Source organism: Accipiter gentilis, chromosome Z (genome assembly GCF_929443795.1).
Source record: "Accipiter gentilis chromosome Z, bAccGen1.1, whole genome shotgun sequence".
NCBI classification, from domain to species: Eukaryota; Metazoa; Chordata; class Aves; order Accipitriformes; family Accipitridae; genus Astur; species Astur gentilis.
Window position 1 is genome coordinate 57,290,632 of NC_064919.1, and position 27,653 is coordinate 57,318,284.

The 27,653-nt window shown below is 43.3% G+C and overlaps 1 protein-coding gene across 1 annotated transcript; it reads right to left on the reverse strand.

Annotated features, from left to right (window-relative positions):
• Positions 1 to 280: 280 nt before the first annotated feature.
• RCL1 (RNA terminal phosphate cyclase like 1) lies at positions 281 to 27,549 on the reverse strand. The gene is made up of 9 exons (XM_049796177.1): positions 27,399 to 27,549; positions 24,654 to 24,725; positions 23,655 to 23,830; positions 18,707 to 18,781; positions 17,470 to 17,594; positions 14,943 to 15,068; positions 11,262 to 11,418; positions 5,692 to 5,795; positions 281 to 945 (listed from the first exon to the last, which is right to left on the reverse strand). Exons 1-9 carry the CDS (start codon positions 27,547 to 27,549, stop codon positions 795 to 797), a joined length of 1,137 nt encoding a protein of 378 aa, XP_049652134.1. The 3' UTR covers positions 281 to 794.
• Positions 27,550 to 27,653: the final 104 nt, after the last annotated feature.

The window sequence follows — 27,653 nt, forward strand, 5'->3', positions numbered from 1 at the left end:
ACTAATTGTGAACTGCAGTGTGTGGCATGCCAAACAAACCTAAAAAGAATATATGTGATAAGTCAAAAACTGTTAAGGAGCTTTCTCCTCCCATGCCCATCTTTGCAGAGGAGGCTAAAACAAGTCAGTATAGGTTGTGACTTCTTCTGCAGTATTCTAAAATTAAGGAAGATTCAAAGATGGGTATTTTTTTTCCTCCTATGAAACTGTAATTTAGTCAACATAAGCAGGAGTGAAGCATTTGACAAATACTATTCACATGCAATGTATGAACAAAATTATTGTCACACCTTTACTTTTATTTCCATGCCAGTATTGTCTCTGCAATTACGTCAAGAATCTAATATTTCTGTTGTGATCATTTGTTTTGCACTGCAAAGCTTGTTTTGATCAATCTTGTTTTCCCTCTCTATCTAAACCTTTCAGAAAAAGCTAAGAGTGAAGTCTGTAGATACACAAAACTGGAGCATCCACTGCATTAAAGCTTGAGAGCACAGGGACATAAGAGGCACTTGTGTCCCATGCAGTGGAATACAGTGCAAAGAGTCCCAAGACAGCTTAGACTCGAGCCAGCCATTCCATGCAGCACAGAATACTGGCATTGCATTTATAAACAGCACAGGTCTAAATAGCCTAAAGTCAGCTTTATTGTTCACATGCAGCAAGCTTGGGTTCCTCTGCACTGGAATCATCACTGGCTTCCCTGTGCCAGAATAAGCACAGGGAAAGGCAGGTTTTATCAGATTTTTGCAGCGGTTTCTGTCACCCCATTTCACGAAGTCTGCAGATGTTTCTTATCTTATAGTTTTGCTAAGGTTGGAAAATCCAATGCCAACACACGTCATTAAGACTTTCTCCCCACCCATGTGCTCCTCCTCAGGGGTCTTTGTTTCAATTTTAAACATGGTCTGGAAGAAGCTTCTCAAGTGTCGCAGAAACTCAATTCTGAGGGAGAGAAAACAAGTGTTTAAGAAACAAAACAGAAAGCCCATTAGCAGTATGTACTAACGCGGATTCCAGCAAGAGCACAGTGAACAGAACATAAATATATTGCTTAGTACAGAGCAACAAGCCTACAGGCTCCAAACACTGTTCTCACTTCTGTTGTAGAGGTGGCTAGTGACCCCTACTGAAACCACTGCACTCTCTGTATAAGCAGAGAGAAAGAATGCCTGCTAACATGGCAAGACAAAATGTTAAGGGAAGAAGAAAGAAAGGAGAAAGAAGAGAAGTAGCCAGGCAAGGTCACTTCCTTATGACACTGAATCTCCATTAGGGCCATATGAAACCCATTCCAACCTGTGGTACTCTCCCCGCCCCAATGTTTAAAGCAGAAATAAAAGATAGATAGGGATAGCCAAAGGGTTTGGCCTTGGGTGCATACTTCAAGAAGAGAGACATCAGATCCTAAAGCATGTGTTTGATTTTTATTACTAACTTGTCCACTTCTTAGTAAAATATTGCATTAGAATCACATTCAGACTCAGAATTCTTCCTGTTTTCTCTCATTTTCAGAAAAAAGAAAAAAAAAGTAATTCTCCTTTCATCATTTTAGAATGAGAGGCACAAAAAGACTAAACAGACACAATGCTCCTAAATGCACACTGACTAGAGAGCAAGTGACAGGAAAAACTACTGAAAAGTATATATTAAAAAAAAAAAAAAAAAAAGAACAAAACCAGCCAAGAAAACATTCCTACCAGCTTACCCAAAACAGGGAACAAGCAATTACACCAAAAGGCTACAAATACAAAATTGGCAATAGCTCCTGACGGAAGTCTGGTCTCTTCCAGTCATGGCCACAAGCAAGTCTGCAGTCTTGAACTAAGGTTTAATCTCCTGCAGCAATTGGTATGTGCTCTCCTTAGGTGAAGTTTTAACCTTTAAAGAAAGGGAATGTGCACATCGAGTCCACACATTTGTTTGGCTGGCAGTCTGGAAAAAGTCTCTGCTCTGCATGCTGAGAGCATAATAGCAAGCTAATCACACTTACATCATTACACCAAATCAAGAGAAAGTACCCAGAAAGTGGGAACCAGGAGACCAAGAGGGTAGGACTGTCCCCACTGCAAGACCATAAGGCCTCTGAAAACCTCCTGGTAGCTCCTATTCACAGAAATTGTAAATATGCACAAGAGAAGTTGCAGGAGCAAGAATTGCCTTATCCACTCCAGTAGGGCAAGCTGCTGCTCCTGGGCTCAGGTACATGCATGGGAAGAGGAGGGAAACAGTAGGAGCCAGACAAAGAGAGGTTGCTGTTACGTATACAGTTCTGTGCTTACCAAGATCTGAGAGTTATCCCTGGGGCAGTCAGCTGAACATCTCTGCAGGGTGAATGTGGGCACACGGCTCCCCACGTATACCTTTCTACCCCACCTTCCTGGGCTGGTAACTGGCCTTAGCATGGATACCAGCTGTCTCATATCTCAAATGGATTAACAGTGAAAAGCACCTTTTCTTCCATGTGTCCCCAGCTGCACAGTTTCTGGTTGCTGCTATAATAGGCAAACGGGCATATGCTGGCACAAATGCTTCAGTAAAGCTCACAGGCAACAAGCTCTGTACCAGCCTTCTCCTTAGCTGTGTCCTTTCCCAGAGCTCTGGCACTCTGACAGGAAAGCAGCCAAGCCCAAAACAGCAGGAGCGGCATGCTGAACTGCAAGGAGGGCACAGAATAAACTGTACAAATGCCAGAGGCAGCGTGCGAGCCAGACGCTCAGGGAAAAATCCTTAAAACTGATCAGCAAACTCTGCAACATGTTGGTGGGATCAGTTTAGCCTGTAGCTCTCTTTGCACATACGTAGGCTAGCACGCTTCTCTAATTCTCCCTTTTGAATAAAGGCAGAGTGAGAAAAAGCAAGAGAGCTTTGCCACAGCCATGAGCGGGAGGGAGTGCAGGGGGGGGCTGCCTGGGGATGTTGGGGGAGAATTTTGGAGCAGAGAGAGTCCAGCTCTGACTTGCAGCAGTAGAAGCACAAGTGGTAAGAGCCCTGGAAACAGGCAAACAAAATGGGGGGAGGTCAGGGGTATGTGACAGAAGTGCAGCAAAAAGCAGGTTTGTATTAGCTTGAGGCTGATATGGGTCATGTGTGGGAAGGTTTGCACCTCAAATTAATAGCAGAGGCTGCACCAAACATACATGTGCAGAGAAAAAAAAAGTCGGTTTATCTGAGTGCTATCTTTTCCCAGAAGAAACACCAAAAGGTACACAACCACTTCACACGTCTTAGCTCACTGTCAGGGCAAAGTGACCAACTCACGGATCAGTGCAAGAACAGACCTGCGCGCCAGCAACACCTTCTTGGTTCGACTACCCCGAGACAAGCGCAGGATGTAGTCTGGCGGCGCCGGCGGCCCCGGTATTGCTGCCAAGCGTCCCGCCGGGTACGTTCCCCGGCCACTGCCCGGGAGGAGCCAGGCCCGACCGGCAGCTGCTGGCCGCGGCCTGCGGCCAGTGCCCGGACGCGCGGGCCGCCAGGGGGCGCGGCGCTGCCTGCGGGCCCCGGCCCCGGCCCGAGGGGCAGCGGGCGGGGAGGAGGGAGACGACCGGTCGAGGGTCTGGGTGCGGGCGGGGACGGTCACCCCCGACCCCGGGCAGCGCTCGGGCAACAATCGAAAGCGGCAGCCCGGCAGGGCAGAGGCGCCCTGCCCGAGGCAGGCCCGCCTCGGGGGCTGCACCTGGCCTCATCCCCTCCACTTGAAGCCCCTAAACCTCTGCGCGACCAAGCAAGGGCCAGGGCATTCAAGCTTTCCCTTTGCTCTCCTGCACATACCCCGGGCTCACAGCAGTTCACCTGCACGCACCTGTCCCGCAAGACCAGTCTCTGCCAGGTGGCAACACAGCCAGCACCCAATTTGATTTTAAGCTCAGCTTGACAGAGAGGTGCTTAACTTCCATGAGATCTGGTGCACCAGATGAGAGGAAGTAATCCAGATGGCCACAGGCCAAGTGGTGTTTTTGGGACTGGTGGCCCCAGTGCCTCCCAGGACAGCCATGCTCATGGTGTTGCCTGCCTGCCCACCCCTCACCCCCCTGCCCTGTGTCACTGGTGGGGGCAAAGGATGCCTCCTGTGGAAATACTTGGGAGACGGTTCCTCCTCCTGATGGATGTATTCCAAAGCACCACGTCCCCCACACAGTGCTCTCATCCGCCAACTGAACCGTCGCATTCATGCTACATTGTGCTAGACAGGGAAGCCACTCTAGCATAACACGGCTTATAAATAGCTTCAGCTTCTGCAGGGTGAAAATGTTAAATGCAGAGATGTCAGAGCCCCAAGAGAGAAAAGAAGGGACAATGAAGCAGAACATGACAGTACTGCAATTTACTTCCAAAGCCTGGGCATCTAATGAGTTGCTCAGGAGCCAAATTTCCCAGCCCTTTATGAGCTGCCTTAGTGAGGCCACAGGGGTGCTGCAGACAGAGCTGCGTGATCTCTGAATAGATCCTCACAAGACTGATGAGTCACAGATTCTCACAGAATCACAAATTTTAGGATCTCACGTGACACATGCTGCTTCAGGATGTCTGCTCCTGACCTTCATTCTTGCTGCACACTCCTAGCTTGCAAGAAGGGGCAACCCACCCATTTGAAATCAGCCTGCTTACAAAATAAAAGTGCGCTTGCGTGATTTTCGTAACATAAAAAAAGACAAAAAAAAAGACTGCACAATGACAAGTGATTGGTTGTTTCACATGAACTGTGCACTTCAAACACCAGTATCTACTCTCTGTAAGCCTTTCACATGGATACTTACCTTAACCCTATGCAATGGGAGGCTTCCCTGTCTTCCCCTCAAAATCTTATGAATGTTGTTTTCAAGATAACAGGGGATGAGAATAGCAGTTAGGCAATTTCTAGCTCTCAATGTGATGGCACCACCATTCTTCAGTTATCACAGTACTGTACCTTTCATGTATACAGCACCGGTACCATGATAACTGAAAAAGGACAGTTCATAGTCTTTTTATTTGATGCCTTTATCAGATAAACAACCCTCCCTCCATTTGATTAAAGGAAAACTGCTCAGTCTCCAGGTATAACTGTGATCTAGTCAATCACTTGTCAGTCTGATAGAGTAAATGAAATTTTTGATACTCGATGCCTTCTCCCTAACCTGTCTGTTGCAACTGCCAATGTAAGAAACTTAGTTTCTTCCTATCCTCTGAACAACTGCCAGCTGCAAAGCTTTAATAAAAATCGAGACCGAAGGATTAGTTAGAAGTCCGTTGCCCAATAGGGCCAAAGCTCTGGGGCTGCACATAGCTCCATGAATTGAACTCTTAAGCTGCTTCCTATGGACAATCACAGCTTTAGCATTTGGCTAGCCATTTGAAACATGCCATTTAATGCCACAGCTAGAGAGAGATCACTAGGAAGACACAGTAGTGTATGCTAAGCAACAAAAAGCAAACTGATGTACGCATACAATCCAAGACCAAGAATGAATAATAAACCCCATCTCTGCAATTCTCAGAACCAGGAATAATATAGAACAGTAAGGGAATCATCTTCTAACATGTAGAAATAAACACTAGGTAACTTACAGCACCTGTCTCATTTGAGGATGGGTACAAGTTGTTCTATTCATAGCCACAAGCAAAGTCTTCCATATACATAAAATAGCTGTGCAATAAAACTAGTGAATTAAACAAGACTGGGTAATTGAACTGAACAAAACAACTTACGTGTATGGAGACAGAGGTCCTAACAGGACTTTGGAAACATCCCGTTGTCCAAGGGTCATGAGGAGCAGAGCAAGGCTCTGATTTGTTGAATCTACACAGCCTCCCTGCAAACCAAAATGTTTTAATAATTAATCTCTGTACAAACCAGAAATTGGGATGGGAGGAGAGTAACAAGGGAGAAAGATACACTTAAAAAGGCTGAATTACTGCTCCCAATTTTCAAAAGCCAAAAAGATAAAAATCTAGATTTTGTAACAATGACATTAATTTCACATGTCAGGCAGCAAAGGAACAGAACTAAACCAAATCCCAGTAACAAGGTCACATTAAAGATCCCTCCCATCTCTCCCAACCTATTCTCTTCTAACATCACAGAATGTAAGCACTGCAGAATTCCTTTGCAGTAAATTGAAAACAGGCATGAATTATAGTTCATGTGCATTTGAAGATGCAGCACTTTATGGTAACTATAAAGTTATATTTGGACAAATAGTTCAGTGTTAGCAGACATGAAACAGCAAGTTGTTTCACACAAATCCACCTAAGACCTTGCTGCTAACTTTTGTGGTTTAACATTTGTAAAACATTTTTTCCCCCATATTTAAAATGGGAAGTGTTTTTTTTTGTTTTGGTTTTTTTTTTTTTTTTTTTTTTTCTATGTGAAAAAGCCATGCATAAAGTTACATAGAACTACACATACTCTTGTACATATCTGACTGTAGTAAGTCATACATGCATGGTAAACTGTTTTATATGCAGAAGGTGTTAACTATGATGCATATGTAAATTAGAATTGGAAAGTTTGCTTTATTTGCCAAGCTTGAATATAAATTAAAAGGGATACTTCCAGTCAAGACTGCTGTAGAGAGAATTTACCAAAACTATTACTATGCAAACACATTGAAAATAGAAAAATTATCTGTCATAACACTATTTTGGACTGTCCTCATCAACCCTGATCCACAGCCACATGAAACCTGTGAACAGTTTCCTGCTGGATCAGGCCTAATGCTATGCCCTCTGAATATGTTCTCTGGAGAGACCAAAACTAAAAATTCATCCTTTTAAACCCAAATTCTCTAATGAGGTAAACGGACAGTTTTGTGGGCAAGGAGTAACCTGTCATCATTTTAAGAGATAACACCATCCAAAAAGGCAACAGGGTGCAAAATAAATTTTGTACTATATAGATTAAGAAAACACAATGACGTCACAACCTCAGCAGGTTTACTAACTGAGAGGCCAGAAAGGAGGACCTTTCCAAGGAGAGTTACTGAAGGTTTAATTTTCAAGATAGCCTAGCTTCAGTGTGACAAGTCTCAGCTCTGTTCTTCTGCAAAAGCCTCTGCACTTCATGCAACAAATGATATACCACAACAAAGGAAACAACTTCATTACATTCACTACCATGACTTAACTCCTAGCAACATGCTCTTACAGCAGCCCTCACCCTTTTAACTGCGTGAACCTGCCATACCAAAGTGAAATTCATGCACTCAACCTAATGCTCTCTGTGGGACTAATAAAAATTGTGCTGTATCTTGAGTGAACATGGTACCTGCAGAATTTGCTGGTGCGATTTAGGGCCACAGCTCTCACCAGCTATATTTGCCTATCTGAAACATGTACAAGAATCAGATGAGAGTTTGGTAAGGAGTATTCCTGACACAGGACTTCGGTATTTGTTGTTGGGTTAATAATTCAAAATGCTCTTTATCACTTGGATGAAAACTTCACCTTTTCTGAGCTTGTTTTTGTTTTTCTAAAGCTGAAAAGATTATAAAAAATGTATTTTTATGACCAAATTTACACAAAAGCTTCAATCAGCGTAGAGACAACCACAACCTAAACAACATAGAAAAGCATGATGCATCTATCACATCCTAGCTGCTTACATAAGCTCCCTTGCTGCAGTAAGTCAGTTGTCCCTACTACCGTTGTGCACTAGCAATGCACTGTTATGCCCATTCCCACGTAGTCAGTTGCCAGACAGGGAAATTAAGTGATCTGCTTGTAATCTAATGATGACACAACAGTAACTTGTGTCAAGTGAGGGACATGCCACTCCGAAGGAGGCCAACTTTTTTCTCTCAATCCACCTGCCACTTACTCAAGAATTCAAAATCAAAAACAACCCTCCCAAGAGAAATGGGATGGGCAAAGTCAGAGCCAAAGTACTGAGATGTGTTCCAAAATAGCTGGCGCTTGTTACCAACCTAGGATGCAGCTTCTAGTTCATATTACCTCAATTTATGGCAGTTTCTCCATTACTGTTTCCATTGAAAACAGAGCCAGATCCAGCTGGATGTGACAATTAGAGACACATATCACTTAAAATCCTGTCCATTTTGAAATACTGTTATACAAATAGAGGGTAGATTTAGTTAGATATGTAAGGAAGAAATTCTTCACTGTGAAGGTGGTGGTTGCCCAGAGAAGCTGTGAATGCCCCATCCCTCAAAGCGTTCCAGGCCAGGTTGGATGGGGCTTTGAGCAACCCGGTCTAGTGGAAAGTGTCCCTGCCCATGGCAGGGGGGTCGGAACTAGATGATCTTTAAGGTCCCTTCAAACCCAAACCATTCTGTGATTCTACGATGAAATACCACAGTTGACATGCACATACTAATATCACAACTCTGGGTACTGGACAACAGTGTTTCAAAGATGATTATTCTCTGAGCTTGACTGCAGCTTTGATTTAGTCTTGGTTATATTTTGGCATACACACAATTTCCTCCCTTACCTGTGTACACACTTGCATGCCTCAATAATGTGTTATGTGAAGTGCAGACATTGGTTCATTTCCCCGTCTCCACCCAGAAGAATAGAGCACAGCCATGTCATACTGATGTAAGGCCATCTTGGAAATTAAGCTTTCAGTGAAATGCTTCACTCATTTTAGCTCTAGCTAAATAAAACAGCCTTACTCCTCCTGACTCCCCAAGCCACCCTAACAACTCAATCTTTCTTCATTAAAGAACTCAGCCTTAAATAAGTATTGCATCCTCGCCTATTTTTCATGATCACAAGGAATATAAACATTCAATCCTTTTCCAGTTCTTCAGGCCTTTCCATTCTGCCAATCACCTGCTATATAAAGCTCCCATAACCAATGCCTTTCAAAGACGAGAGGAAAATCCTTATTGGCCTTCTACAATTAAGCTTAGGTAAGAACTGTGTATGGATTTGTAAAGACAATGCTAGCCAGTCACTCCACACCTTCTCTTTCAGTGCCACTGCCATTAGTACTGTGCCACTTATTATTAGTCAATTAGCTCCGACATCTTTCCATCAACAAATATACATAAAAAAAGCTCCACTGATTCCAAGAATTGTACAACCTCTTTCATTTCTTTTTGAAGGCTGAGTAAAAGGGACCATTTAGCACTTAGCAAGACTCAAATCCTTAGATTTCCTAGGTGGTAAAGTTCACATAATAGCAAGGATTAGGCAAGCACTTTAAGAGATGTCCCTGGAGCCCTTTAGACTGTAATGAACTCCAGCAGACTTGTGGGTGACCCCAACAGCTAAAACCCTTCTACAGAGATTTATGTCCAATGCTCCCAGGATGCCCTTTTGTGGTCAACCCTCCCTGGCGCTTGCAGCGCAGTACCTACAGGCAAGGACACAGATGGAGAAACAAATCTCATTAAGAGAGGATCTAAACACAGGGAGAGAAATTCTCCTTTGGGCCCTGTAAAGAGAGTGGGACTTAAAGAGTGCCTGTTCAGAGCAACCTATTCTTGCTCAATGCACAGCTTTCCCAAATTTTCACTGTTTCACTAGTCATCTTATCTAGACAAAGAAACTTAAAAAAAATAATCTTCAAACTAAACAAACACTGCATGCTTTACAACATGTTTTTATATCCTCTCTGGGGTCAATGCAAGATCAAACTGACCTAAGCTAAAAGAAAAAAAAAAAAAAATAAAAAAATCAATCAATCAGGAACCAAATTCCCAGCCAGAGCTGTGCGAGCATGTGTGTCATACATAAATTCAAGTGTGCGCTCTGAAAACTACAGAACAAACCCCATCATATTGCCCATGACAGAGGGAGTGGGGAATTAATGAACAGTGAATAAGGACTGAGCACTCTAGCGGATAAGCAGCACAATAGCCAAAAATGCTAACAAACAAGAACTTTTCCACCGTGAGCTGCTGCAGCAGAGGACTGCAAGCAGTCAGTACTCTGCTCAGCAACTGTCAGTCACTCTTGCACTGAAACAGGCCACACATAAAATAGCCTTCCAGGAGTGCCAACGGTACCACAGCAGACCACAGCTAACAACCTCACTCAGAATCTGGTCTTCAGAGACACCGAAACCTCATGGCCTATCACTTTATCATTCAAAGACTTGCCTGACCCTGCTTCCTCCTCAAAATGTTGGGGTTTTTTTCTGTTGTCCCAAGATCCTCACTATCCTGGTGCTTTGCAGAATTTGACTCATCACATTCAAATGGCTGCAGCACACTAAAGCAGAAAATTACCTGGTTCAGACCTCTCCAGCCCTCTTCTTTTCAGAAGTTCTCTGACACCTGACTCTGAAGAAAGTATAATATCTGGACAAATTCCCTCACTAGTTTCAATCTGTCAAGTGCTGGATGGTTTTCAAAGGAAAAAAAAAAATCTATTGCTGCTGATAAAAGTATGTGGAAATTGGATTTTTCATGCCTCCAATCATCTGACTGCCTGAAGACGTTTTGCAAGAGGTTTACACAAAGCAACAAATGTACCAATTTCTTTTTTTTTTTTTTTTTTTTTTTTGAGGGTTGGGGGGAGGGTTAGGCATTGCTCGGTGGGTGGTGAGCAATTGCATTGTGCATCACTTGTATATTCCAATCCTTTTATTATTACTATTGTAATTTTATTAGTGTTATAATTATCAGTATTAGGTTCTTCTTTTCTGTTCTATTAAACCATTCTTATCTCAACCCACGAGTTTTACTTCTTTTCCCAATTCTCACCCCCATCCCAGTGGCTGGGGGGAAGTGAGTGAGCAGCTGCGTGGTGCTTAGTTGCCACTGGGATTAAACCACACTTTTATTTCCAATTGCTTCTTTTCACTTTGAGTTCAATACCATAAGATCTCAGCACATTTGACTTTGTGATGATCACCATAAAGTGGCCAGCACTGAGACTAGCTGCTGGGTTTTTTTCCCTTCTTCTTCCTCATGTGTTTTCCCACTCATAATGCCCCATTCCAACCACTAGTTTAAGAGCATTGACTCTATTACCCCTTCTTTATTAAAAGAAATAACAGCCAATGTGAGGCCAACTGAACTATGTTACAGACAGAAAGCAACAAATGAAAAAATTTGCCACTACTATTATTCACAGAAACATCTCCTGGACATGGGAAATAACATGGCCCAGTAAGTCACTACACTGTTAATGGAACCACCCAAACCCACTCCTTACCTGGATGAAGACGACACTGGCAGCATCAGATCATTTCTCTGTTTGGATCTGAGCCTGTCTGAGGGTGCCCCAAACCACTTCTTCCTTTACCAATATGACATCACCTTCTTCCCTTACAGCTATACACACAAAACGTATTGACCACTTACCCTGTAGACCTCCTCAAGCAACAGCTTAGCACAATTCTGGCCAAGTTCCTCAGGAAGCACAGCTGCTCCCTGGCCCTGAGGGTTTGAGGCTAGCTCAGCACTGAGAATAGTGCCATTGATGGTTTCTGCAGTAAGGCACATGCCAAAACCTGGTGATCTGAAAGGAAGGGAAAGAGTGCATTTGCCTTAAGGACAAAAATCAAGTAGTGAGCCAAGAACTACTCCCAGCCAACCTCCTTCTCAAGTCATGAACAGCTCCTCACCCAGAACAATACTGGGAATCTGGACTTGCTGACAAATGTCCTGTTCTACACATTTGATTCATGCTGGAAAAAACATTAACAACAGTATTTAAAAGTTAACCCCCAAACCCCACTTGCCCCAAATCTACTGTGCTGGCTATTCCAGGCATAAACTCTTCAAAAAGCAAAAAAAGGAAAGAAAAAAAAGAATAAAACACCCAAGCCTCAGACATACCCTCCTCTACTAATAGTATCTTTCACATTTATTTAATTGATGTTTAATGAATATTTCAAAGGTATTTGGAGTTTCTTCCCTGCAACATTCAAAACCAAAACTAACCTTCCTGAGGGACTGAGCTCTTTCCCTGGAAGCTTCAATATTTAGCAAGATTAGATCATAGCCATGGCATCAAACAGAATTAAAAAAAAAAAGTTGATTCACATCATTTGTTGTCCTGGTTTTGGCTGGGATTGAGTTAATTTTCCTTCTAGTAGCTGGTAAAGTGTTAGGGTTTGAATTTAGTATGAGAATAATGTTTATAACCCACTGATGTTTTCAGTTGTTGCAAAGCAGTGTTTAGTCTAAGGTCAAGGGGTTTTTCAGCTTCTGATGCCCAGTCAGCAAGAAGGCTGGAGGGGCACGAGAAGTTGGGAGGGGACACAGCCAGGGCAGCCGACCCAAAGTGGCCAAACCATTCCATACCATGTGACGTCATGTCCAGTATATAAACTGGGAGAAGTGGGCTGGGTGGATCGCTGCTTGGGAACTAACTGGGCATCGGTCGGCAGGTGGTGAGCAATTGCATTGTGCATCACTTGTTCTGTATATTCCAATTCTTTTATTATTATTATTATTGTCATTTTATTATTATTATCATTATCAGTTTCTTCCTTTCCGTCCTATAAACCGTTCTTAATTCAACCCACAAGTTTTACTTGTTTTTCCCTGATTCTGTCCCCCATTCCACTCAGTGGGGATAAGTGAGTGAGCAGCTGCGTGGTGCTTCGTTGCTGGCTGGGGTTAAACCATGACACTTGTATTTCCAATTGCTTCTTTTCACTTTGAGTTCAATACCATCCAAATCATTACAACTGTGTAAGGATTCTGAACATATGATTTGAAGAAAGAAACCAAAACGCCCTATTTTCCTTTGAGTTTAGGATCCTACAAAATGGTATTGTTAGAGTTAAGAAACACTTTAGCTACAACAAAGTCACCAATGGCTGAGTACAGCTTGCTGAGAAATCAGAAAGTTGTAAGCAACGAAAAAAAAATAGTCATAAGATCCTCTTATTTATAGGCTCTGGAAAAGCACTAATAACTAGCCATTCAAATAAGGTTAATTTAACTTTACTCCACATAGAGGGTTTCCCATAGTTCTGGGCTCCTGCTGCCTCCACCACCCAACTTCTTAATTAAAATAGTCCCACTGACTCAAAACCGTAAGGAATATCACCACTATCAACAACCCACAAAAACAAACACCATACACAGAAACTCTCCCAGTGCCAGAAAAACAACAGTTCCTCCATGGGCTTTTCAGTTGGGCAGGAACAAAAAGATATCGGTGGTTCCCTCTCACATTTAACTGCCTGTGCTTGCTGAACAACACAGAAAATATGTTAAAGATGCTTCTCTTCTCCTTTCCTTCCTCTGAAAGAGAGAGATCTACACAGCAAGAAAAGAACAGTGCCAAAGATGTTATTTTTTGGACAAGTATCCTTTAATAACTATACCCCCTGGCAGATTTTGTTAGCGTTCAGTAGCATGTGTCAATCTGCCTAAATAAAAATTAAAATCATCCACTGCCTCATGTATGTGCAGACAGTCTTAGGAAGCACCTGCACAGGCAAACTTTTTTGCTGCAAGTGCTCAAAACAGAACTGGGAAGTTTTTGTTTAGAGACACATTATAGGTAGCAGAAGATATAATGTATTTCCTGAATGTTTTGGCACTGTGGAAGGGATACAGTCTGCAGTCCAACTCCTTATATTCTGAAATCAGGGCTTGGTTTGGGCTGGGCACAGATGGGCTGAACTAGTCCTCCTCATCACCAGAGGCATCACTGCCAACAATGAGGCATACTGCTTTTCTTCCCTGTCCTGCTAAGACACACACACACAAGCACTGGGAACCAAGTAATAAAAAAAAAGCTTTGCCAAAGTGGCACAATGTTAGTATCAGGTATACTGCAATTGTATTGGCACCATACTTACGTGAATGTGACAGCACAGCAGCATCAGAAAGCCACATCCACCAGCAAGGTGGAGGGGGATTCAGATTCTCTTCCCATGCTATCATCTATCCCTCTGCACAGGCTAGCCAAGCAAGTAGTAAATGTAATGCTTCTGCCCCAATCAATTTGACTTTTTCACTTTATAGACAGATAAATTAAAAAAAAAAAAAAAAAAAAAGACTGCAAAACCACACAGCTCCCAAAAAGGTTTTTGCAATTTTGATCACTGTTAACAGTCTGGAGCCACAAGACTGACTTACCTGGGATATCAAATATGATGAAGGATTAAAAAAAGAGGAAAAATACTTAAAAGTGAGTCAACAATTTTTAGATTTGTAAACCTAACAAATTTTCTTTAAGGTAGTATTTCAAAAAGCAGAAACAGTGAAAAAAATGTGCATGCTTGGATTGAGCATTGTCATGGTTTAACCCCAACCAGCAACTAAGTACCACGCAGCCACTCACTCACTTCCCGCACAGTAGGATGGGGAGACAGAATCAAAAGGGTAAAAGTGAGAAAATTCCTGGGCTGAGATAAAGGCAGTTTAATAGGTAAAGCAAAAGCCACTCATGCAAGTAAAGCAAGCCAAGGAATTCACTCAGCCCTTCACATTGGCAGGCAAGTGTTCAGCTATCTCCAGGAAAGTAGGGTTCTATCACACATAATGGTTACTTGGGAAGACAAATGCCATCACTCCTCAATGTCCCCTCCTTCCTTCTTCTTCCCCCAGCTGTATATGCTATGTGAAAGGACATTCCTTCAGCTATTTATGTAATGGTAAAGCAGAAGACAACCCATACAGCTCACTTTCTAAAACAGTTTGGTCCCATCCTTAATACTACCATTTCCATCAGAAGGTGTACAGTCAAGTTTGAATGTTGGTTTTCACACTATAGCATGGCACCTCTGATCTTAATCTCGCTTCAAAGCAACAGGTTTAAAACTGTTGCTGTTAGTGGCAGTAACGATGTATTACATTCCTTATTTAAGAAAACACAAAACTTATATGCCTGTACCACGAGTAACACAAATGTATCTAATTGAATCATTCAATTTTTTCCCCCAGGAGGAATATTTATTTCAAGTCAGCAAAATAGAAGATCACTGTCTAAAACTCAATAATAATTACAAATCAGAACACCCTAACAGATGAACAAATGCAGAATTACATTTCTGTTCCCTGTGAATACTGGATACTCACTTTCCAGAGCTGACCCCCTTCATATGATCCGTGTAGATATAAATGTCTGGGAGGAATTTATTCAGGATGCTCCTTGCAGATTCCACCATTCTGTTTGCCATCTGTGGTGACACTCTGACGGAGTATCTACATTTCCAAGCTAAGAAATTAATTGTGGTCACAAAAGAAAATTAAACCAGAGACTGACAAAAGTGGCCAAAACATGTGCAGAACAGCTTACTGTGACTAGGCAAACACCTATCTTAAAAATGCTATTCAGTAATTTTAAACTGCTTTTCTGTCAACCTGTGCTTTCTTATGAGGGAGGAAGTTCTGCATGCTCTGCTCTTCATATACTACTAAAAGATGGTGATGAGTGAAGTTTCTCTAAATTAGCAGCAAGAAATCCTGTTTTTCTATTTCTATCAGGGAGAAATTGGGTAGATGAAATTAAAGCCAAATGTTTTAACAGAAGAAAAAATTAGTTTCAAAAGGCTAAAAAAAAAATAATCTTTGCTCTCTCCAACTATTTTGCAGTGATGTGAGGCTATCACGTTCACTGGTTCTCTAGTCACTCAGCATGTGAAGGTAACGGTTCCAGGGAAGAAATTACCACCTTCCTGCTCACCCCACCTACCTTCTCACAGTACACAAGAGATGAACTGCCTTTATGCCCTTTTACTCAGGTGCTGCTTCAGTGATATTCCCAACAGATCTTCAAATGTACAAAGCACATAGTGCTCCAAATTCCATTCCAACTATAATGCAGACTCATGCTCTGCACGTTTAACCACCCATCTGCACCCACATGCACACAGCAATGCAGGGAAACAGAGTCTCAAACCTCCCAGCTGGCAGAAGGGAATTTCCTTTTCTACAAATTCCTCTTGCATTTTCTTGTGGAGTAGGTAAACCAAAAGCTTTAATATCTTAATGGCAAAACCAGTCAATAATAATCAAAAAACTGATTGTTCTGCACAGCTGGCGTACTCAGTATTTTGGATGACTATAAAAGGTTGCTGCAACACAAGCTTCCCAGCTGTGAGGAAGATTTGCTCAGTTGAATGTTGAAGGGACAAAAATGCACATATAAAAGATCTAAGCACTTATCCTTCCAGATGTTTTGTTTTCTACTGGTTTGAAGGGCCACTTAAAGGCTAAACTAAAATTACACTGCCTCTCACTGGGCTTACTAAAGGCAAACCTTCATCCCTGAGAAAAAGCCCAGGAAAACCTAACGGAAAGTGGAAGTTCAAAAACCTGTAGCTCACATACATCGACCAAATCCAGTCAAAGTGGCCCAGAATGGTGCTGTGTATTAACATCAATTTAGAAAGATGGCACTAAAGCCATGATCATTGTTTCCTCCTTCACACAGAAACAGAGAATAGAACTACTTACTACAGAGGTGGATGGGGGCACAAGGAAATTACTTTCTTCATGGAAAGACCATGACAAACACCACTAAAAGTACAGTGACCTGCCTCCTTTTTATTCAACAGCATATGCACCCAGTAAAATTGCTCTCACTTGGCAAAGCTGCACTCATCCAAATGCTGCAGTTTGGGAACAGAGGCCACAGTGTCCTGTTCTCACACACAATTATGTTGGTATGCCACAAAGTAAAAGGAGGAACAGGCTGCAAGTCTGCCCCTGTGGCAGGAAACCTGCCCCCATTCCTGCATTCCTTTTGAGTAATCAAAGCCAGATCATTTCTGTGACTCTCATAATCACAAATTAAACTACAAGTTGACCAGTGCTCAATAGAGAGCAGGAGCTCATGAAATACAACCTATAGTATACCTTACCTGCAAGGCATTTCTGCCTTCTTCCTACAGAGACAGCAGATTCATGACAGATACCACATAAGAACCAGAAGAGAAAAATAAAGAAAAAAACCCCCCAAACCCAAAACATTAACTAGATGTGCAGTTCTGTTTGCAAAAGTGAGTACTCCACAACAACATTTTGTGCCCTTGTCTTTGTGCAGAAGTTAATACCTCCTCCACTTCCATCTCCAATGGTACTACTGAAGGTGAAGAACTAACAAACTGCTTTTCATAACACAACAAAAAGCTCAGTTCACACGTGTGCTGTGAGGTGTAAACTGAACTAAGACTTAAGCTCCTATCTAACATTCAGCTAGACTCATTAACAGCCAAGATGCCACCTATTCAATACTTAACAAAACTACATTTGTTACTACTGGATTTACACACAGGGCAAGATTCCTTTTAGTGCTGCTACATTATGTGATGGAAGGTATTTTAACTTTTTCTTGCTATTGAAAAGATTTTAAATGGTGCTGTTCAGTTTTAAATTCATTTAATTGTCTACTAATACTTTTTGAACAGGAGTGTTCTGAACACAGCAGTTTTGAGACATGGTCTTGAAATCTATTTGTGTGATCCCTCTGTGTAATGTCACCCTGTGTTATCTGGACACTTGCTCAGCCACATGGGTGCACTTCCGCAACTTCAAGTTCAGAGACTTATTTTTTTTAAGGCAAACTCATTTAAAAGAAGAAAAAACAAACAAACAAGGATACGCAGTTCCTCTGATGCGCTTGATTTTGCCAGGGTCTGTGAACTGAATAGGCTGCAAGACCTTTCTCACTGGGCAAGCAAACAGTATCTCTCCACCCCCTTTGGGAGGCATTCCTCTACGGTTGATCTAGAAACAGTAATGGAGGAAAAAAGGAAGTTAGTAAAGAGCACAAGGAATGTACTTACGCACTCAAAAATGATAGCTTTTATTTCACATATAATAAAATGTTCTCAGTAGGGGCATTATGTGAACATAGGTGAGAAAAAGACATCCTAAAGGCAGAACTGGATTTTGTACTGAACCTATATGCAAAAATTCATTTATTTTTCCTCCTCTCTGTAAAGTACAGTAGTGCATGGCTTCTCAATGGAAAACAAAACAAAACCAACCAAACAAAAACCCAACAACTTTACCAGGAAGGCAGCCTTAGCTTAAGATTGGTCTCTTAACACCAAATCTGTATCTCACTGCTGAAGAAAGTCTAGAAGTGTTCGATGCTTAGTATGTATATGGGGGACCAGAATGAACACATTCCCACAAACAGGCCTGCCCAGCCCGAACCTGTCCCACCACTCCAGCCAACAACCATAAGGATGGGGATGGAACATGGGCTCATGGGTGGGTCTGGCTCAGGGGGCCCATGGCCAGGTAGGGCCTTCACACATTTTAAATGAGCACTGAAAGGCTACAGTTTCTTTCTCCAGTCTAAAAAAATCTATTCTACATCCAGATCTATTGGGCCTGTGAAGAGTGTAGTCTTTAAAGAAAAGTTTCTTTCCTTTATTTTCCAAACTGGAAGCAAACCCAATCACCCAAACACAGATCCAGCTCCTCTACTGGTGAAGGAGGGCAAAAGATTCTACTGTTATTCTCTAGACCTAAGCACAGGGCAGGAAGAGCAAGTGGAAGGAAAAAGAAATTAAATGAACTGAAGAGGAACAACAAAGCAAAAAGGTTTCTTAACTTGCATAGATCTTGCAGACTAAGAAAAGACACTACTTTCTCCCTACCCTCCCTACCTATAGCCTTCGCATCTCTCTTCCACCACATCTTCAATCACTGTGTGGCTGGTATGCTATTTAAAACATGCCAAGAACAAGAGGCAATTTTAGAAGTTGTGTGCAGCTACAACTAGAAATCTGCTAGATACAGATACTGGCAGCAAGCACACAGCCCTGTGAAGCAGTGCGAAAGTACCATTTCAACATGTGCTAGGAAAGAGGAACAAATTGCCTTACCTTGATTTCCAGACTTTCACCATCAATTCCAAACTTCTTCAGTAGGGGTAGAGCTGTTGCCTTAAGAACATCAACCTATAGAACACAGAATTAAAAAAGCAGACTCTTTATCGGAAGTTACATAAGTCAGTAATTTAAAAATCATTGCATTATGAGGTGCCTAAAAAAGGCAAGGCTTCCCCATACAATGTATTCTATGGATAGACATGAGAACGCAGCACAGAGAGCTTTGGCTACTCTTAGACTACCACAGTATCTCATTACTCAAAAAATTTGCTAGAACATATTGCTGGGAGGTGCAATTTCCCACTCTGGATTTCTTCCTCAGCCTGATTTTTATTTCTATTATTGTTCAGCTAAACCAGCTCATTTGTTTCTCTGAACACAGCTATTGAAAAAATTATATTCTTCTGTCATTGCTAAAAAATTCCTACAGCTCAATATATTATGTTTGCAAGAACCTTTGCATTTTGGAGCAGGCCCTTCATTTGGCAGGAAGAACCTCATCCTTCTGTGAAGAACTTCTCATCTGTTTCTGAGAAACAGAAGCTTCTAGGTAACTTCTGTTGAAATACTCAGAAGAATCTGAAGTGGGTGACACATCATCCACGCACTACCTTTGAGCCAGATGCTCACCAGATCCAGGTCTGAGCATGATTTTACTTGCCATTGCTCCTCTTAATTGCTGACATAAGACAACAGTGACTGTCATCTTCTTCCCTCTGCTGAAACTTCAGTAGCATTGCTGAAGGTGGCAAAAATGATTTAGCAGTGCAACAGCACAGGTAGTTACCCAAGACAAGCAGCTTGGTACAGACAGGACCAGGACAGCATGACCAAAGAGGAACTAAATTCAGATGAAGGAAGTGAGGATGCAGTAGACACCAGTTGAAGAGGCAGGAAAAAAGCACCCTCCTTGCCACACCTTCAGCCAGAATCCACAATTATTAAGTTTCATTCTCTCTGTTTTGCAGAGAGTGCAAGCCACTGACAAAGTAGTAGCACATACCTCACCTACAAAGCTGTGGACAACCTGTTAGAGCTACCTGAGTAGCTACAGTTCTCATTCTTCAAATTCTGCTGGCCAACATACTTACTTTCTTACAGAGAGGCATTTGGTAATGGTAATATCAATATTTGAATGTCTTCATTAAAAAACCCTGTAAGTCAATAATTATTTTTTATATTTATATATTTTATATTTTTTACAGCCAGGCTACCTTAATTCAGCCCCTCAGTAGTATTCATTATAATCTCACAAATTTGACTTTTAGAGCAAAAACCTTTACTAACACGCATGTGCACACACATAGATACACATGAATACCACTAGCAGAAGTTGGAACAAGCTGATCTGGTTCACATTAAAGTTACACAATATTTCTCCCTTTTTCTTATGAAACAAAATACACCAGTAAAAAAAGTAAAGCTTCACTGTGTAGGTTAGGAACTCCCTTTCCCTCCTCCACTTCCACTTTTGCAATTCTTTGAACTGAAGTCTGCATCTCTGGAGAAAGCATGTTATGCCAGCAATGGGAGGCTGGATCAATTCTGAGTCTGGTTTGTCTGTTTCCAAAAATGTCAAGACTTGTCACAGTTTTTAGTCCTCAGACAAATTCCAGGCATTATACTTATCAGGTACCAGGCAGACACATAATAAGAGACTGTCTCTGTTCCAATTTGCGGACTAAATAAAGAAGGTAATCAGCAGTATCTGAAGAAGCGGAAAAGGCTGTTTTGCTTAGCAGACGAGTGGGAGTTCAGGCAGGAGAGGTTAAGTACGTCACTGGAAATCACAAGACAGTAGCAGAACTGAGACCTAAAACTGTATCTTCTAGTCTCTTGTTTATACTCAGCCATAAAACCATCATTCAGCTTCATCACACAACCAAGGGCATACCTCACCACAAATGCCAACAACTTGCTAAGTCCCATAAACATTGCTTGTTCACAAACCAGTGTGAATACAAACCTCTTGTCTTTAAAGAAATCTACAATGATTAAAAAAAAAAAAGAAGAAGAAAAAAAAGAAAAGTAACTTTACTAAATTTTAGTGGTTTGCAGAATCCCTTAGTTAGTGCAAAGCTGCAAAACAACCAGACACAGACCCTACAGCACACCCCTACCTAGGAAAGGGGCAAGCATTAGTTGGCCTGCACAGAAGAGCATTTATCCCTGCCATACATACAGCATCATGTTTTGGGGACAAGCACCTAGACTTGGGGGAGGAGTGGGGAAGAGTGAAACCAGAGTTATGGAGAGAAAAAAAAAAAAAAAAAAGACAGAAAAGTCAGTAGGAAAAACTTGTTTTCCTGGGATTACAGACAACTGCTGAATCTTGACTAACATTGAAGATTATTGCTCCCAAGCCAAAACTTCATATGCTAGTCTCCTGCCAGCATGAAAGTCATTTCAGTTGAAAGTCCCACTGCATAGCTGTAAAAAAAACTTAAACACTTGCAAACCTAAACATTAAGAATGATTATTCTAAAACCAGGTTATTGCAGCACTATGTATCTGTCAGATAACAACATGTAGAGAAGGAAAGGAAAATAAGAGCTACCATTTGTGTGCCACCTCCCTTCCCTTCAAAAAGGCAGTTTAACTCCCCCCCCCCCCATGCTCTCTATACAGAGAAACTTGAAAACTACCTCAACTCTATACACCAGTCCCACATGGCTGGTCCCACAAGCTATCCCCAGTCATGTCTCATCAGTGGCCATGCAGAAAAACATAACGCAAATGTAGGCTGCCAGTGAACAGTTCAGGCTGGTATTCCAAAGCCACGCCTCTTCCCGACAAGTGTGAGCAAAGTAGCATCCCTCTCACTCATTTAGGATGTGTATCACTCACATGCAATTATCACCATGGTCCAACTTGAAACAAGGGCACATTACCCTGGATCTCAGTGGCCACAGTACTCTTTTGGAGATGGAGAGTTTCTTGGATGAAGAGCAGCAGGGAAAACTCCTTGCCCATTTTAAACTACCCACAATATATTTACACTGATTTGCCTTTCCCCTTTCTCCTTGGAAAGCCAGAAAGTGTACAGACAGACAAATTTAAGCATCCCTTTTTGGGCAAGCATAGCTAATAAATGTTCACCTAGTTTCTAAATACCTTCTGCCTACTGAAAAATAAAAGCCCAAATCAATTTAAAACCAAGTTTCCATTTACTTAAGCACATAAATCACTTAGGGTAGCACTTAAACTTGTGCTTTTAATCTCAGCAACCTGCAGAGCTACATGCTATACAAAACAGCTTGTAAAACTCCTTTAAGTAGTTTATTGGTGTGCACCAGGTTTAATGTTTACTCAGGCAAGTTAAATGGACATAAACCAGGTTTAAACCAGTTTTAGGAATTGGTATTCGGTGATCTCCACTGAAAAAGTTATTACACATCAGCTGAGTCACAGTAACTACAGTTGTGCTTCTACAGCACAATGAACTTACAATATAACTCCTTAGCATGTACACCTGAATTTTATTTACACTTATTGTCAGGTACTGTGATCCAGCTGATGTATGTCAACACCTGCCTGTGTCTGAGCTTTGGCCAGTCCAAGCCCCCTTCAAGCACAAACCAACTGGCTCAAATTCTCACACTCATTTCAACTAAAATTGTTTAATCTCTTTTGGCCCATGTGACTGATGCCTGAAAAGGGCTAATTTCCAGACTCAAGACTCAGTTGCTTAGGCGAGTGTCCAAACTTACTTGAAAGCAACATTAAGATTGGACAGCTCTTTGTCTCCAAATTCTTAAAAAATTTCTCCATTGTGATTAAAAAGACACAGTCAACCAAAAAAAACTTCTTTGATTCCCACTACTTACCATTTCTATTAAGTACTTTTAATCACGGTGACTGAAAGGTTAACAAAACATGCTTCCCATTTTACTTTTTTTTTTTTCTTTCTTTTTTTGACAGTGCTGTGTATCACCCACTTCAATCATCCGACTCATATGGGTGTCTCCCAGAGCCACAGGTGAGAGAACAAGTTTTTTAAATGACAAGAGAAGCACAATTGAAAAGCCATAAATACCAGCAGGACTCAGAGGCTCATCTCGTATCTGCAATTATACTTCATAGTATTTGTATTCATTGGAACTGGTAAAATTTTCACATAACAATGTTTCCTTAATCTACTCAGAGGAAAACAGGCAGTCTCCAATCACCATTCAAAAGGTAAACACAGCAGTGCTGTCCTCCAAAAGCCATTATGTTTGGGTTTTCTTGGGGTGCGGGGGCGGGGGAGTAGAAGGAACGTTACTTCAGTGTTTTAATCCCACAATATCCATAGCTCTTTTCTGTAACAACATTGCTAAAACAAAGGACTGTAAATCAGCAGTAACAGAAATCAAGGCAAGCACTTCATAGTCATTTGATCTAATGCACCTTCTAGCACCTTTCTGAAGAATCAGAGTTATTACATATTTTTGCTACTGTAATTTCATAATTGTCATGACTTCTGTTTCTAATAGAAAGAAGGCTTCACGGCAGCATTGGTATAACACTGCCCAGTATCCAACAGAAGAGAAAAAGTCCCTCCTTGTCACACTCAAATTTTAAAGACAATTTCCTCTTTTTACAGTAAATACCTGCATGGGGTAGGAGAAACAACCCATCTAATTTCTAAGAGAACAGTAGAAGCAAACCAGTGGCAGGGCCCCACATCACATTTAAAGGGAGTTTCCAGGGGAGAAGACAGATGCAGTACAGAACTGAAAGTCAAAAGGTGGATTACAAACCGCAGTTTGGAGTGTGATGCAGAAAAGGAACAACAGCTTAGCAGATGCTTGTTTGATTCAGAGAGTTTGCTGGCAGATGCAGTAACACTGGATACTCCTGGATGTGAGGGATGATAGAAGTGCAACATGTTTTACACACTTCTTCCTAATATTTTTTGGGGGGAATAATCCTCCTCTGGTACTTAAATTTTATTACTTACCGAAGGATCTACTTGATCGTTTGTTACTCCCCTCAGGACAATCTTCAATGGATGTTTCATGAAAGGTGCCAAGCAGAGCAGACTTTCCAAATAGTAGCCAATACTACGACTGGGGCTGCAGTCATGTTCCAACGAGCCTCCATGCAGAAGTCCAGGCTGATAATACAAGGTAGTACCTGAGGGAGATGCCAGGGGAGCAAACCAAATGAGAGCGCTGTCAGCACACTGGCTGTTACTACAGCATAAAGACAGTTTGCAATGATGTATACCCGCAAATTGGAGAGAGAAGAAATTTATGAAAGATGGTAGCACTTCCAGCACACTATTTCTATGTCTGCAGTTAATAAATGGACTAACACACGTGTCTGTCTTGCATATAATTTCTCCTCCTTTCCTCTTTTTCCCCAAAATGAAGGATCTCTTAACAATTGCCAAAATGCTGATACAAGCAATTATTATCCCTCACAGCAACTAAATCTTCACCAGACCAACAGGTCATTGCTGTCTTGGCATACCTGGTTGTAGTTCATCTGCTTTACTGACAAACCATAATCCTCAAAAAAACCAACAAAAGAGGACAAGAACAAGATGAGATTTTTACGTGGGATGCTCGTTGCTCATACCAGTCCCTTTTCTGAGCATGACTAGGCAAGCAGTCTTGCTCAGAAGTCTGCCTTTGTGGAAGGCAAACCTTCCCTCTACAAAAATCTGTTCTAGTTCAGAGGGACCTTCCCCCACTACGAAATCTTGAATACCAAAGAAAATACTACTTTTAATTCTTGAGCAATACAGTTTTCTTAACTCTCTGCACTACGGTGGAGAGCTGATCATCTTGCATGCGATCAACTACTACAACACTTCTCATCTTGCTTACTTCTGATCTTCTCAGTCAATGATACCTGAACACCTACCTCTGTCAAGACAAAACCTTGATTTCACTGCAGCAACTGGTAGGGCCCAGAAAACCATAACAGAGGAAGAAGGGAAAACAGGTCTCACCTGTTTGGTTTATTTCAATCCGAGAGCCATTGGTCACTTTGTCAATCAGGCGAATAAAACTTGCTTCAAAATCTAAGGATTAGAACAAAGACAAAGTTTTAAAGTTCCTTAAATTTATTCCTGGAAAAAATAAGAAACTTCAACACCACATTTACACATTTTTCCCTTTCCTGCCTTTCATGACAGTAAGTCCTCCCTCACTCTTCAACTTGTGGTATAATTCCACCACATGAGAAAAGGCAACTCACTGTAAAACCGAGAGATGTTAATTTGAGCCTCCATGCTTACAGGCATCTCAGATCAATTCAGATGCCCCCAGATGTGACAGCTGGACTAGCCACACTCCTCTCCCTGGCACACAGCGATTGACACTTCTGACCACAGTAGTAGCCCGAGAGATCACTCAAACCCAGGATTAAGACCTTTGACAGTTACAGTTTGCTCAGTACAAAGCAATACAAAGCCTAGCAAACAGGACCCTGTGTATTTAAGCACAACAAGCTCACAACAGCTTCCCATTATTCTCTGTAAAAGTCTTAGTTTAAAAGAAGGGGACATTCAGATGTGAGGTGCTGCTGCTGCATAGCTGTTCCACAAACACAATTAGCTATCTGCAGACTTTCAAATTTTCCATTTCCAAAACTGTCATTGATATAATAAAGGCTAGAGAAACCGCAAGTCTCCCCATCGCCTCTCTTCTTGCTTACTGTGTACACTCTAACAGTTCATGTAGAACTAATTCCTCAGTTTCTCTGGTTTGTGTGGACTCCCACTCAGAGACACGGGAAAGGACAAGCATATTTAACGAGAAAAAAAAAAAAAAAGGAAAAAAGAAGAAGAGGAATATGCTAGTGTTCTAGTATTTAGGTATCCCAAGCTGGTACAGACTCAGTGTCAAGGAAAATATGTGAACATATGCGTGCAGAGTTCAATACCCAGGTTAAGTTTTAAGGACCAACTGCACCTGCATAACAGTCGTCAGGCTGCAGAACTTCCTCAGCAATAAGCCTGTGTTACTTCTTGAACAGTAATCCGATTTTTCTTTCTATATAAGCTTTTTAGGATGCAATAAACATTTAAACCCAAGAGCTACCTGCAGAAATTACAGTTTGTTAATATTTGCATAATATGGTTGATGCCCCAGTCACACAATGCTGGTTCTGATCTCTGTCACAGTAACTTCTAAATTTAAAGCTTGTATGACAGGACTGGCACCTCTTCCAGTACGAGAGTGCATCCCTGTGAATACGCATTTTGCCTCTTGGAGAACAAACCTGTAGAAGAGTCTTCACTGCAAACGTTCCAGTCATGAAAAGCAGAGAGAACTGCATGTTGAATCACTGACACAGATCAGGGTTTGTTGTTCTTATTTTTCTGTTACAATCACAGTTTACCTTTTAACCCACACTTGAAAAATGCGATTCAAAAACCTTTAAAAAACAAATGGCAAACCCAACAAACTTCACCATCACCACCAAACATCCTGTGGTAATAATAAGTACTTTGAGTCACGGTAACTGTTAAGTCAATTACACAAGAGTGTTTTGACAGTTTTGGAGGAGAACTTCCAGCTACAAACGGAAGCCTCCTCAGGAGGCAGAGCAGCACCTTCACTGGTCCTACCCCTGTTCTGAGCTTGCACACCTCGCCCAAAAAATAAGTGAACACCACAATAATGTTCCCCAGCCTCCACCCGACTGCCTTCTTACTTCGGCTCAATGAGGAAAGTTGCCCCAGGGTACCAAAGGTCCCATACAGGAATGAAGAGGGTACTCCCTCAGCCGGGTTTCCCAGAGGAGTCTGCAGTGTCGGAGGCTTTCAGAAATGAGAAGTGAACGGACCTCACCGTCTTTCGCCTTTACTACTGTGCGGGCGAAACCCCGGCAAAAATCGCAGCACAGAGCCTGACCCGCTAAGTCTGTGGGAACCCGGGCTCCCGCAAGGAGAGGGAGGACACGACGGTGGGCAGGCGGCGGGCAGAGACCCAGCAAATTCTGCGGCTTTCGCCCGCAGAGCCCGCTCTTACCGAGACGCCAACCTGCTCCGAGGCTGCCAGCGAAGCGCACGCACAGCCCGGCCGGCGTCTCGGACCCACGCTCGGCATCTCGGCCCGCTCCCCCCCGCCCGCAACGCCTCACGTCGGAACCTGAGCGAAATCGGCTGCCCTGCGGGACGGGAGGGGGGCGGCCGGGCCCGCCCCATCCCACCGGGGCGGCTCGGGCAGGGCAGCACCGGTGCCCGGTCGCCCCGTGCGCTCCGTCCGGGACCGGCGGGAGGAGCGAGCGCGACCTCCCGGGAAGGCAGAGCTGCAGCGCCAAGCCGCACCGCCGCCAGCGCCCGGTCCCCCCACGGGCACGCCAGCTTCCACCGGACCCCGGGGCTGCCGGTGCCGGTGCCGCCGCCGCCCTCCCCGCTCCGGCCTCCTCCAGCCAGCGCCTCGCGTCGCGCCCACGCCTCCCTCTCCCACAGCCCCGCCGCTGCCAGTTCCACCCGAGACGGCGCCGGCGACTCGCCGGGCGTGCGCGGGGCGGCCCAGGGGGGAGACCCCGCCCGCGGGGGGACAGCGGCACGCAGTCGGGACCCCCTGCCCCGCCGCCCCCCGCCGGGAAGGGGACGGGGCTGCCGCGGCCCCCGGCGCGGGGCTGCCCCTGCCCGGCAGCAAGCCCCCGGCACGGCCGGCGCCGGGGCTCCCTCCCTCCTCCCTCCTCCCTCCTTCCCCCGGCGGCCGCCGGTGCCGCCGCTCACCGCGGAGGCCGGGGTCCTCCTCCTTGGCGCGGATCTTGCGGATCTTCAGCGGCCGCCCGCTGAGCGTGGACAGCACCAGCCGCTGCCGCAGGAAGTTGCACCCCGCGTAGCTGAGGCACTGCGCCTCTCCCGCCGCCGCGCCGCCCGCCATGCCGCCGCCGCCGCCGCTGCCCCGCCGTGCCCGCCGCGCCCACGTGGTTGGGAACAGGAAGCGCTGGGACAGCGGCGGGGTCAAAGGGCGCGGGGCGGGGCGGC

What these genes read in the sequence shown, in the direction of transcription:
- RCL1 (XM_049796177.1), bottom strand. Translation starts at nt 27,549, where the DNA reads ATGGCGGGCGGCGCGGCGGCGGGAGAGGCGCAGTGCCTCAGCTACGCG. An exon ending in ACGATCAAGTAGATCCTTCG is followed by an intron (nt 18,782 to 23,654) that starts GTAAGTAATAAA and finishes TGTGTTCTATAG; the next exon opens with GTTGATGTTCTTAAGGCAAC. An exon ending in TGCTTGAGGAGGTCTACAGG is followed by an intron (nt 5,796 to 11,261) that starts GTAAGTGGTCAA and finishes TTTGGTTTGCAG; the next exon opens with GGAGGCTGTGTAGATTCAAC.